At 32.6% G+C, this 13272-nt stretch overlaps 1 protein-coding gene across 1 annotated transcript in view; it reads right to left on the minus strand.

The window, feature by feature from the left end:
• Window positions 1-280: 280 nt before the first annotated feature.
• Window positions 281-13272, minus strand: part of LOC130622711 (uncharacterized) — a 41858-nt gene continuing 28866 nt past the window's right edge. Inside the window, exons 29-50 of the mRNA XM_057438209.1 lie at window positions 12856-13079; window positions 12277-12312; window positions 11394-11538; window positions 10853-11106; window positions 10230-10265; window positions 9988-10140; window positions 9011-9478; window positions 8069-8272; window positions 7712-7881; window positions 7265-7429; window positions 6844-6982; window positions 6525-6652; window positions 5621-5782; window positions 5290-5416; window positions 4388-4542; window positions 4053-4190; window positions 3608-3740; window positions 3204-3352; window positions 2391-2449; window positions 1812-1957; window positions 1636-1665; window positions 281-1298 (exon numbers count right to left, since the gene is read on the minus strand). Coding sequence (XP_057294192.1) covers window positions 1081-1298; window positions 1636-1665; window positions 1812-1957; window positions 2391-2449; window positions 3204-3352; window positions 3608-3740; window positions 4053-4190; window positions 4388-4542; window positions 5290-5416; window positions 5621-5782; window positions 6525-6652; window positions 6844-6982; window positions 7265-7429; window positions 7712-7881; window positions 8069-8272; window positions 9011-9478; window positions 9988-10140; window positions 10230-10265; window positions 10853-11106; window positions 11394-11538; window positions 12277-12312; window positions 12856-13079 — 3439 coding nt within the window. The 3' untranslated portion in view covers window positions 281-1080. The remainder of the gene's footprint in view (window positions 1299-1635; window positions 1666-1811; window positions 1958-2390; window positions 2450-3203; window positions 3353-3607; window positions 3741-4052; window positions 4191-4387; window positions 4543-5289; window positions 5417-5620; window positions 5783-6524; window positions 6653-6843; window positions 6983-7264; window positions 7430-7711; window positions 7882-8068; window positions 8273-9010; window positions 9479-9987; window positions 10141-10229; window positions 10266-10852; window positions 11107-11393; window positions 11539-12276; window positions 12313-12855; window positions 13080-13272) is intronic.

Genomic DNA, 13272 nt, shown 5'->3' on the forward strand with positions numbered 1-13272 from the left:
TCATTGTCATTGCTATACAAACAGCTCTTACGAACAAACTTACTTATAAGGTTGCTGAGAAAATTTTTCATGTCAGGACAAAAAGATATATAAGAGGTTCATCTGGAACAAAATGGTTTCAAAAAGTTGTGCTGTGAATGATACGAATGATAAAAATGGTTTTGTCAAATCATTTTCTAAAATTTCTTTGATTCGTTGATATCGCTTACTTTCTTTAATACCATTATCGCCTTTAAAGTTTGATTGCCTTGTTAGATATTTTAAAAAATACTCTGTTAAATTATTCCACTGTTCTTTATCAGCTTAATAATCATTATATTTGTCAACAACCAAGTTTTTTACATTAACATACGTGCTACTTAAAATTATCTAAAAAATTAACATTGCAGCGGCTACTTAAAAATATAAAAAAAACAATCGAACAGCTAAAATACAATACACACACACAGATAATCATTGTTCGTGATGTCTTGAAAATTTGACATTTGTTGCAAGTTTATTGAACTATAAATTCGAGTCCAAATAAAAACAAGAAGTTGAATGGTAACTTCACACTTGCTCTCCTGCTTGTCACTGTGAGTTATTCTCGACGATCGGTAAGCATTTTTTTTCTTTATTTTGTTATATTAATTCAGCTTCAAAAAGTTGCAATATTAGATATTTCAACAAGAAATTAGGGAAATGTATGGTCGGAATACGGATAATAATAGAGATTACATAGAGATTATATAGTTTAGGACAATACTGTAAAACTAACTTTTTCTCAGTAATTTTAGACTGACTATGTTGTTATAAAAGATGTATTTATAAGCTGGCCTTTCGTTAATCTGATCTTAAACTGAGAAATTTTGAGAAATTTCATGCGATTATAAAATTATTAAGGTCGCGTTTGTTTGCATCCAAAATAATAAATGTTTAACATATTAAACAAATTAAACAAACAAAAGGTTAGTAAAAAATTAAAATATATATAAAAAAATAAAAACTCAACGAAATAGTCATTTAATTAATTATTCCTAGACCGTTCAGTTAATTTGTTTAATCGAGCAGAACAAATGAGAAGCTTCCGGAATATAATGTTTAGCCTTCATCGTCCGGATGATTGACAAATTCTATGTTCATTTCATCTTGTGATGAAGACATGTGTACAGGGTTTTCAAAGGATTTATGAGCAAACGCCAACTTGAAGCCGTTATTGTGACGTTTGCAGTAATACACACCTCCACCAATCAAAATCAAGATTATCAGCAGTAAGAAAAATACGATGAGTCCCACTTTAGTTCCGTTGGATATTCCATCTAAACAAGAATGCAAATACAGTATGTTCTTGGTAGCATGAACCCCGTGATAACTCTAACTCCCGCCCTGCCTCCCTCCCTTTACACACACAAAAACCACGTCTCTGAATCTTCACTAATCTTTACTTCCCGTAAAAATAAATCAACCCTGACAAATTGAATATTCTCAGGGTTTAATAGATTTTAAAAGACGAGAGATAATGGGAATTTTTTTACATTCTCTGATTCTCCACGCACTTCCGCGTCAAATAAACGCAATATTGTAAAATTAAGGGAGTTATTATCATTCTGTTAAAGCTAAACTTTACGTTTGACCAATTAAGTTAAGTTTACGTACCAGACGATTCTTGTTTCTCCCCCTCTGGACCTAGAAAGAAAGAGTTTCAATTATTAAACTCGTTATAATTAGAGGTGATAATGGAAGTTTAAAATATACAGTTCAAAAATGTTGCAAGATAATTAAAAGGTTTAAAAACTAGCGCGCGATTCGCGTGGCGTGAAAATGCGACTTACTCGTTGAAATTTTTAAGGAGGATTTGTCCACAGTAAATTCTCCCAACTTCCCTTGCGTCACCTGGTATTTCAATGCACGCAATGGATCTGTATCTTTCACTGACACCATAGCAACAAAAATAAAATTTACAAACACGCTGCCAGGCCTAAAACAAAAAAAAATATACAACAAACTGGTTATTCAGATTTTTGGTTTAATTCCATGAACACGAATAGTGTTTTAACACCCCAATGTGGCAACCTCAACATTGAAAAAAGTCTCAATCATTTTTACCCTGGGCGTTACTAGTGTTAACCTTTGTATTATATCATTAAAAAGTCCTGCATTGAACATGTACACACGGCGCTGTGGTGTAAAAATAATTTAATTAAGAAACAAACAGGGAAAAAACAGTAAGCAATATTCGTGTTATCAAGTTTTTATACCACTAATCACCGGATATTTTTTCTTTCTTCGCGCATTTGGTTTGAGCAAGACTCTCACGCTCAACTGGTACATAATATTATAATTGTTTATTCAAGGAAGTTTACTCAAAGTTCCCAAATTTAGTAAGGTTATACAAGAAATAGAAAACTTACTTGAAACTTCTAATTTTTAGACCATTGTATGTTATGTCGTTGGAGAAAACTTCGCTGACCTGAAAAAAAACAAGAAACGGCGGTTTGATCCAACTAAAGTAAGCATTTATCCGCAGTGGTCAGCGTGGAAAGCAAAATTTGAAAAATAAAATCCCTGATCTTCCCAGGACTTTTTCAGACAAATTAACTAAAAAAATCCTATTAAATTTTTAAGGATGATGTTCCAGAATTTTTTACGAAGCAGTTGAATTAACAGCTGAATTAGGTCATATGTCGGTACTTAAGTTTAAATCTTTCAGAGTCAGCTTTCAGAAGGAGAAAAAACAAAGCATTGCCACATATCTTTTAAAAGGTTCTTTTTCCAAGATTATTAAAAAGGTCCGTTTATGTAAGTTTTTTTTTTTGTTTAAAATGGTTATTTTTCTAGATTTTCCAAAACTAAATCAAAGTTTCCAAAATTTACAGGTTTTTCAATGCTCTGGCCACCCTGTACCTTAAAAAAAATATATATCACAAAAATAAGAAACAAAAACAGGAAATAAAGGGGGTAATTTAATTCACAGGTAGATATTATCGAATTGTGTGAGCAAAGCAATGTAAAAGCATCATCCAAAAGTTTCTGTTTAGTAATAGTTTTACCTCATTCGCGAGCATTAATACCCGCGGAATGTTTTAAAAATGATCGAGTCAAACGGTACTCGACACAAAAACGACATGATTCCGTTCTAGCAATATTTTATCTATTCCTTCAATGAAAATTATTTCCTTTCCTTTTTTTCGTGAGTCTGTCACATGAAAGCAGAGAGTACTTACAGCCATTTCAAATCTTGTCGAGAGTTCTTCATACTCGAGCGAATTCTCGTACGCTAATTTGTCATTATACTCTACACTCGTTAGACGAACACTTCCATAAAATGATTGTTTTCTGCGTAACGGAGTTAGCGTTGGTTGTATGGTCACGGCTGTGAAAAAATATTATTAAGTGACAACAAAACAATTACAACAAAGAAGACATTCATCAAAGCTGATTTGTTAAACAAAAATAATATTCGGACAAATTACGGACATGAAAATAAGAGTAAATATATTTCAGACTTAAGACAGAAAATTACGGTCGAAGCCTCTTATTCTTTAAAACTTTATAAAAATGTTATTGGACATATTCACGATTATGACATTTCAGTTTAACGTTAGTTGTAAGTACTTAATCTTCTTACCACAGCCATACAATTCGACCCTCATACAGATACCGCGGACATTACCAGTGGGAACGATCCTCAAATAACGTGTGGGCAAGGACTGCTCCAACTTCACTTTGTGCACTCCTTTTCCCTCTGTATTCCCTATGAACTGAAACAATACGAAGTCTTATATAGAATACGATGTGTACAATCTGTCGCGACGTCAAATTTATTGCATTTCTGACGACGTGTAAATATTCCGTCATTACGTGGAAAATATATGATACTTTCGCGACCAATTTATGATCAGCAAAAATGCTTTTGAACATTTAGAAACTTTCAAACTTCCTGACTGTCAAAGAAAAACTCCTCCTTCATGTTTTTCTTAACGTTGACCATATAACGGTTATTTTTTTTCAAGACTGTACGACTGGTGTTGTAATAAAGAAGTATTTAATTTTGTCACAAACTAAAAACTTACATCTTGATTCAAACAGGTCCAAAATTTCCCATCTGCACTCCATTGGACTTCATACTCAGTCACAAATTTTTCTACGCCTCCACCAATGAAACCTTGCGTTGCTATTCCAGTGATTCGTGCTGTGTGCTGAAAGTCGATCTGCAAAAGAAACAAAATTGATTCACCTTTCACTTGTAATGCATGAAGCTTTTTACTTTTCAAAAAACTTTTAAATTTATTTTTTCTCTTATTCCTTACTTGCAATCCAGGTTTTAGTTAAAAGATTTTTGTCCGTCCTCTGCAAAAACGCCTACTTTAATGTGCGCCCATTTTTGAAGGACCAAAAAAATGCAAACCTGTAAGTACTGCTTCCCATCTTTCTTCATGGCACACCAAGCTGAATCACCATTCAATCGAGCTTGTTTAGCAGCAAAACCAGGTAACGATGACGACGCACTTAGGAACGTGTCTGAGATAAGTTTGGTTTCCAAGCCAAGGGGTATATCACACTCTAAAATTAAAAATATATGATTAATATTGTTGTGGGTGATATCGCTTCATAATAAAATAATTTATATCCAAAAAAATTGAAGAGAAGAAAGATTTATTCGCCATTTGCTCGTTTTCTACCTTTTGTCTTTTCTCAAAAAGATTCGGTAAAAGGTAAGCAGTATTTTTACAAGCAACATTATAACTTTAAAAATCGATGCAACTTGTAAACGAAAGTTTTATACGACCACAAAGGTGGTTAAAACGGAAGTTTGATTTGGATTGGCGCACAAGTCTAACTGACGAAGGTAGCAAATATGTGAATTTTGTATAAAGTAACAAGAGAGTAACAGTTTAGCTTGTAAAACAAAGAAACAGATGACGAGTTTAAAAACAGAAAACATAAATTGGCAGCAACAACAATTAAAACATAAAATTAACTTCAGTTCTAGACTTTAGTCCATCAAAATTCCTTTCTATTCTTCTCATGCCACCCACATATTGGAAATAAACGCATTTTTAAGTAATACTTCAAACAGGTTTTAACTGTGAAAATGAAAACAACTTTATAAATATACTATGAGTAACCACAATTAGCTACGAACAAAACTGGCAGTGTGTATTCCAGTAGGAAAAAATCACGAAAAAAGCTTATTTCGCGAAAATTCAAAAATATTTTGGAAAAGTTTTCTACAATTCTTAATTTTATTCCATTGCGTATTTTTTGTGAGAGAGAAACAAAAAAATAATCTCGACAAAAAAAGCCAACCGGAAGCACAACCAAACAATTCCACTTGCAAGCATGAATCCTTCGACGATTTGGTCAACAGAAACTTCACGTATCTGGCCACCACTGGTACCTCAAGATCGTACATTATTGTTTTTGAAGAAAATTGCTAAATAAAATATATCAACACGATACAATTTTGTCCAACAAATATTACAGTAGTTTCATCAAATGCACTTGTTTGCTCTAAATGCTTTCCCCACTACATTTCCAGAAAAACAAAACAAAAACAACAACAAACAAACAAACACATAAATACATAAATACGCAAACAAAAAACTTTTCAACAAGATTACAACAACACAACAACTACCTTTTTAGCACCAAGTAATGTATTGCTAAACATCCAGTTTTTATCATCGCTACTATATTGAATATAATACGTCACGTCATTGTCATCATTGATTCCCAACACGCGAGTAAGTTTCATATCGTGCAGAAGATCTATCTTTAACCATGGGTTGCTATCAGTTGTCTAAAAATGATTTTAGGACATTATTTTTTAATACTCGTTAACATGGGGAAAATCCACGGGTTCGCTAGTCCTCAGTTTTTCACCCGGCGTACAATTCTTCCAATCGCTATTTCGTGCGTTTTTTAGCTACTCGGTGTGACAAAAAAGGGTATTATTATTTTGGAAACTAGTCGATAGCCCCTGGGAAAATTCTCGGCTTCATCAGTTTTTAGATTTCCGCCCGTCGAACATAAAATTCCGACATAAGTATTTCGTACATTTCTGTGTTAGCATGAAGCAATTCAATTTCTGTGAGGGAGGTCCGAAATATAAATGCGCACAGTCATTTTGAACAAGACAGAATACGCCTATTATTATAGAGATTAATCTAGGACATTAATACGGAATCGCTAAGAGAACAATCTTTTATTGTAGTGGTGAAACTTCATCCCAAGACGATTTAGGCTCTGTCCTCTCCCCAAAAAAATAAATAAATATGTACGTCACTTTTTTGCTAAGTTTCGGTGTACAATTTTTTATAGATTAAAGATAAAAATCAATTTTTTTTCCTATCCCACCTTAAGTACATATAGAGTAAAAAGCTTTCCTTCGTTAGTGGTAAAACATACCATTGTCTCTTCATTGAACAGTTAAGCCTTTATGATCATACATATACAAACACGTACGTGGTCACACACTAAGGCGAACTGTAAAAACCCTTATCTAATTAATAATCTAATACGCAGATTTCTTTTTTTTCTACCTTGGCGCACCAGGCATTGTTATACATCGGTCTGGCGTTATCCACAGAAAGTCCATCCATCGTAGAAGATGCGGATAGTGATGAGCTTGCAATTTTATGATCATCCATACCAAGTGAGGTCAAGCACACTTAAATAAAAAAATAAGTTCAGTTAGAAACCCTAAAACAAACAGTTCCATTGCCATGGCCAAAAACTTTCTCAGTTATTACTTCATTTATTCCGTCATCAAGGTGATATAACACTGTCGTAATATAAAGCCAGTATTAAGGATATTTTGGATTTGTTTGAAAAATAGTTAAAAAATAAGGCAAAAAATACCTGATTTACAGCCATACAGCTCAACACGAAGACACACCAAGCTTCCTTTAAATTTAATTGGAGTGAATCTCAAAAACATTGCTTCTATATCGACTGTTGTTCCCTCGATATATCGGCTGTTTTTATTGCCAGGAAGATACTGCAAAAAAAAAAAAAAAAAAAAAACATATGCTAGGACTATTTATGGGACACAAATTTGTTTAATCGAAATAAAAGTCTAACTTTTTTAATATGTACAACAAGCAAATCCAGAGTTGTAGGCGCAGCATTTAATAATTTGTAATAGATGACACTAAATATCTGGGTTTACGTTTGAAAAGAAGGACTAAATTCAACCCCACATGATTTATTACAAGTACACTTAAGTATGCTCTAAAAATATAATAATCCCAACTAAAACAAGAGTATTGTAAGCTCTAACCCTGACTTGTCTTCCATCAGCCTCTTCCTCCGTGTAGGTCTTCCAATGTTTACCATCCAGGGAATACTCCAGCATATACGTGATGACGTAACTGTTTAATTTGAGGAAACGATACAAACCTTGCGTATTAATGCGTGTAATTTTCATTACACTTCCAATGAAGATCTACACAAAATGAAAACACTCCAGTTAATCAACAACAAACTACTGGAGAAATATTCAACAAGTTGGTATACCTCAAAGTTGACAGAGCCCGTGTCAGCAACACAACACCTGAAGGTGCGGTTCGGTGTGGTATTTAATACACGCAGCTATGTTTCTTGAGGATGAGTACTACTGTTTTAAATGTCCACAATTAAAACATTTTTTTTAAAATGCAGGTTTAAATAGTGAGATGAACATTAATACTTAAGACCTTTCTTTTTTTGAGGTAAAGGTCAAACTTACGGTCAACGATTGAGTTTTATCGGTGATGTTTGTACACCATGCAGTATCTTTGTTGTCCACCTTCTTATTTAACCTGGCATTGCTTGGAAAGTAAGTATCTGCATAGGATGTCGCGGTAATGTTGTCGTCAGGAATTGCCATGCTTTCCATACCGAGAGCAGAACGACATTCTAAATCAGAAAAGAATAGACAATCTCATGAATTCCTTGTTTTATATAAAAACATTGTAATAAGAAATCTTGATGTGATAACTGCATTAAAGAGATTATCTAAAGATTAACTTCTTTATTTAAAAACGATCAAATTTTTACCAAGTTACCTTACATCTAGCAATAACAATGCAACTTTTTTTCTTACCGAGGGCATGTTCACACACAAACGGCATTCTTTTGTAACAAGGCAAGTCGTTCCACTTTCCCGATGTTGAAGTCATTTCAACACAGTTTTCAGAACCAGAATTATCATTTGGTTCATTCGCTCCCCAATTCGAGAAATCATCTGGCATTAGCGCATGTCCACTGCTCCACTCAAAAACATGTTCTTTTCTTCTGTCATTCAAACCTAACAATATCATCATGAACATATTTCTCAAAAATTTACGACACCCTACCTAGTACTATAATCCGAAGAGAAGTGATTTATAGACAGTCAACCAGAACTTTGGCTCCTCTATAGAGTTGGTAACGCATTTTGATAACCAGAAGTATTACGATAGAATAATTTTTATTTCTTAATACTTAAAAAAGATTATTTTTACCCCAACTGTGTATACTCTAAGGAAACTATTAAAGATTAAATTTTTGCAAAAATTCTTAAAAAATTAAACTTTGGCTAAATTTTCAAATTCACCAATTCAAGGAAGAAATACGTAATTAAAAAAAACAAAGGTGAATTGAAAAAAAGGATGACTTCATAAGAATTTTTTAATCACTTAGCCGATGATGAAAAAGGATGATAAAAAACACACTTTAAACGTTTGTAATTCTTTTTTTCAGTTTTCTGTTTTTTTTCGAATAAATATATTGACATTCAACAATTTGCAACAGACAATTTCAACATTTGCTAAATTAAGTTACCCCAAAATTCATCAGATTTTAAAATTAAAATTTCCGCGGAAACCAAGTTTTCTATTCGCAAAAAAATAAAATGCACCAGCTAACCACCAATTACATACAAAAAATTCGCTACCGTAAGGTAAAAATGTGAAAAACTAAACAACAGCGCCTTCACAAAAACATATTTGGTTTAAGTAAAGACGATTAACATGAAAATATTTTACTTCTAAAATATAAACCATACCTATCCAAGTAGGCCTCCATGTATTACGTATCATATAACGTATAGTAGATTGAATCTCCTCCGAATCTATAGTCACTAGGTCTCCGCCGTAGCGTTTACATTTCTCACGAGCTTCAGGCCAGGTACCAGTATCTGAGTAAGAGCTAAAATATTTCAGACAGCGATCTTCGACTTTCTTCCAACCATCTGAACAATTCCCTAAGAAGGGTGATTTCTTTTTGGGATCAACGCGGGTAATCTTGCAAGAAAATGGCAATTTTTTTGAGCAGTTGTATGTTTTCCATTTGCCTGCAACATCGCTAGAATAAACTTGCGCTGCGCACTTTAGTCGACTGTAACTTGAGAAACCAGGCTTCCAGTACTCGTAATCTCTTGTTGTGTTATCAGACCAAACGAATTTACTTCCCACTTTGTGCAAACCAATCCAAGATTCTTTAGCGTGCTCCACGAATCGACTGAAGACAAAAGCTAAATAAGAAACATATAATATATAACATATAATATATAACATATAATATATAACATATAATATATAACATATAATATATAACATATAATATATAACATATAATATATAACATATAATATATAACATATAATAACATATGACGTACATATTCTGGTCATCAGATTTTTTACCAACTGTACATATAGCTGGCATCAATATTCCGCGCCTGCTTAAATTTTACGCCAGAGAAACTTAAGAAATTTAAACTAAAATTTTGTTGTTGTTTTTATAATAAGGTGTCATCTTCTCTGCAATAGAGAGGACGTGATATTTAAACACTAGCTACAACACACGCGAGAAAATAAATGACGATCCAAATGCAAATGTCAGAAATCTATGTAAATACTTGGTACCAAAATAACTACATCAATATTACTGGCTGTTTATACACACACATGCTTAAGCACGCTTTATATTACGCTATTACATATTAGCTATTTCACCATTAGTTATGCAAAAGCCAACACACCTTGTTCGTGGGGAGAGTGCAAAGAAACAAGATCTCCATTTTCAACCTTCTTACATTCTCTTCTCGCATCTAGCCACGTCTTAGGGGTTGTGTGTACAATGTAGCACGACTTCTGGAATTTTTTGTAACCTTTTGGACAGGGTTCAGTAATGACTAAAGAAATCAAAAAAATAACAGCTAGTTCCATGATAAATGATATTTTTACATACGAATATTAGTTAATGAATTGTAAAGTTGGTTACCTGTTGGTTTGTCTGTTGGTTTCTTCTCGCTGGCTTCTACAAGGTAATTATATAAAAATCAGAAAGTTTTAAAACAACTTATTCCTTACCATCTTAAGATATTACAAATCAAATATTACTAAAGAAAATACGTAGCGTACAGAAAATTTTACACACAAAAACTTTTTGCTAATTTTGTCTTTTTTTCACATACTTTAAGAGCATCCGATTCGCGAAATTTATTGTAGGCGAAAGAAAAAAGATTGAACAAATATTAAACAATATATCAATACATATTTTTGTATTGATATATTGTTTAAGAATATGTTGATAAAGCTCGGTCAAGAATTCAATTTTAGGCTTTAATAAAAGCTATGTTTGGAGGTTCGATACTTGAAATTTCCAAGATTAAAATTAAGCAATTCGCAAAAGCAAATACATGCTAAATCTCCCAAGTGCATTAAATTTAAATATTTAAATCTTTTAAAACAGTTCATTGGCAATGGTTTATGTTTGCGGAATGCAAGTATTTCGCGAATTTTTTCACCCGTCAAAGTTTCTGTCCGTGAGTGTCTGCACTAAAATCTAAAAACAAAATCGGCAGAGGATCGTATCAGAATAAAAAATGAGCTTTCAAAACTTACTACTCTGACAGACAAAACCAGTTTCCTTCTTACAATTAATATCATTCCATCTGCCATGGTACTTAAAAAATGGCATCAGCTCCACACAATCCTCATCACTATATCTGCTAGGCTGAGATAGATACCAGTTGGTGTAATCCACTGTACTCTGATCAAGCCACAGAAAAGTTCTTTCAATTTGAAGGTCATTAAGTCCAATAAAAACGCTGTCACCAGATTCAGCTAGCTGACTCAATATAAACGCATTCTCATAGCTAATAAAAATAAAAATAAAGTAGTATAAAAATATAGCCATGTATAAAAAAATAATATAAAATAATACAACAGGAAATACCTGAACATTAAAATATCTAAGATAAATTTTAATTTAAGTAATTTTCACCTCACCACCAGCTGAAAACAATAACTCCACTCTAGCCCAGCGTGTAATGCAAGATGCATCACAATAACAAACTGTCCAGACATAACTTACTGAACAACTATTTAAAAGTTTCCCTTACTGACAACTTTACTTTATTACATTGTAAGATAAAGCTCATACTTGCTGTGGATGGACACAAGAGAACCACCACTATCTTCGCAAAATGCTCGAGCGTCGTTGAAATTCCTTCTATTATCTTTTCCGTATTTAAACAAGTAGCACTTTTTACCATACAACACCCAACCATTCTTGCAATAACCCGTATCTTAAAATGAAAACAAGGTGGAGTACAACAGTGTTATCCACCGCATAAGTTGACATGTCTCTTAAAGAATAAAATTTTAGGGATCGACCATTTGTGTAAGCAAACAAAGAAATGCTCAAAAGAAAATTATTTTAAATAAATTGCCAATTTTTGACAAGCTTTCCTTATAAACATTTTTTATCATTATTATAAAACAAAATCTGTTGGATAATTTCTTAACAGATAAAACTTTTAAAAGAATTAAATTTCAATTTTTTTAAAAAAGTTGTGCATTGTATCCACTCAAAATCTTTACCGCTACCAAGTGCACTTAAACCATGGCTAAATAAACTATGAGAGACTATCAAATAAGTAATGACTGTCAAAGAAATAACGCGGCAACATGGTACGTTTATATTTAGTCTGGTATGCTATGAAGACAACAATGTAAATTTTATTTCGACCAGAAATTCTTTAATTTTGCGAATTGACATCATTTACGAAATTAAATTCTTGCAAAAGAGCTTTTTAACTTGCGAAGAAAAACTATGGCAGCATTGCTTCTACCTACCTCAATATTAAATTTAATAGATAAATTATTTTAGAATCTAACTGCTAGTAAAAAAAACCAAATTCCTTGCATAGCGCTTCCACGAAATTATAGAAATATAGAATTTATAGAAGTCTTTTAAAATCTATAAAATTTTCGCGAATTGCACAATTCTTACAAAATTCTGACAATAAAGTATATACTCTTACCTGGTGTGGCTGTTGTGTTCGGTTTTACGTTAGTTCCTAAAATAAATAAATCACCAAATTTTTCATCTTGTTAAAATTACCTCTTCTGCTAGCAGTTAAAGCACGTATTAAAATAGTATTTAACAAATTATTTTTTCACGGAAGTAAAAAATACCAAGCATTAAAATAATAGGATAATCTTCAAGGGAACAAATCATTTGCATTTGACATAAAATATTCTACAGCGAATTTTTTTAATTTTTTTTCAGTATGTTAGCCAAAATTCTGATTTCACTTCACTTAAATTACTGAATTTTTGGCATTGAGAAAATTGAATTCCACTAATGAAGAAAATGCAGTAACCTGCAAAAATATGTTCTGCAAAATAACGCATTTTGGAACCATTTATCCCCAGAAAAATGGTCTGCACAAATTTCTTCTACAAATATTTTGATAAGATAAGTGCTAGTTTTTAAGACTTGCACAAATATTGAATTAGATAAAAAATCAGAAAACACTGGCTCTGTATCAACCTCTCGTTAAAAAAACAATCACACACTACTAAAATTTCATATTAAAATATTTTTTAAAAGGAAATACCATTTCTCTGCTTGCATATAAAAGGTTTTTTCAAGTTGCAAGCCAAGTCATTCCACTTTCCATTTTGACGCAATTCAGTACAATCCTCCATGCCATGCCAGTTGTCTGGTTGTGCATCGTCGAAATTAAAGTAATTTGCTATTGATTGATCTTCCCATGCCCAACCACCCTCCGTTGTTCGATCAGTCAAACCGATGTAAACGTTTTGGGTGGAGCCATATCTCCTATAGAAGTGAATGAGATACGTAGTCGTTAAATTTTGTTCTTCAGCTATCTTAGACTGATAGTAACTTGTTTTTGGTGATAGCAGAGTATGCTCTCTTTTGAAAGGCATATGTGGTCCAAGTTACGAGTATTTATCTACATATTCCACAATTTTAACCATTATAAACGCCTATATATTCTGTAAATGTTGAA

Source organism: Hydractinia symbiolongicarpus, chromosome 12 (assembly GCF_029227915.1).
Source record: "Hydractinia symbiolongicarpus strain clone_291-10 chromosome 12, HSymV2.1, whole genome shotgun sequence".
Classification (NCBI taxonomy): Eukaryota; Metazoa; Cnidaria; class Hydrozoa; order Anthoathecata; family Hydractiniidae; genus Hydractinia; species Hydractinia symbiolongicarpus.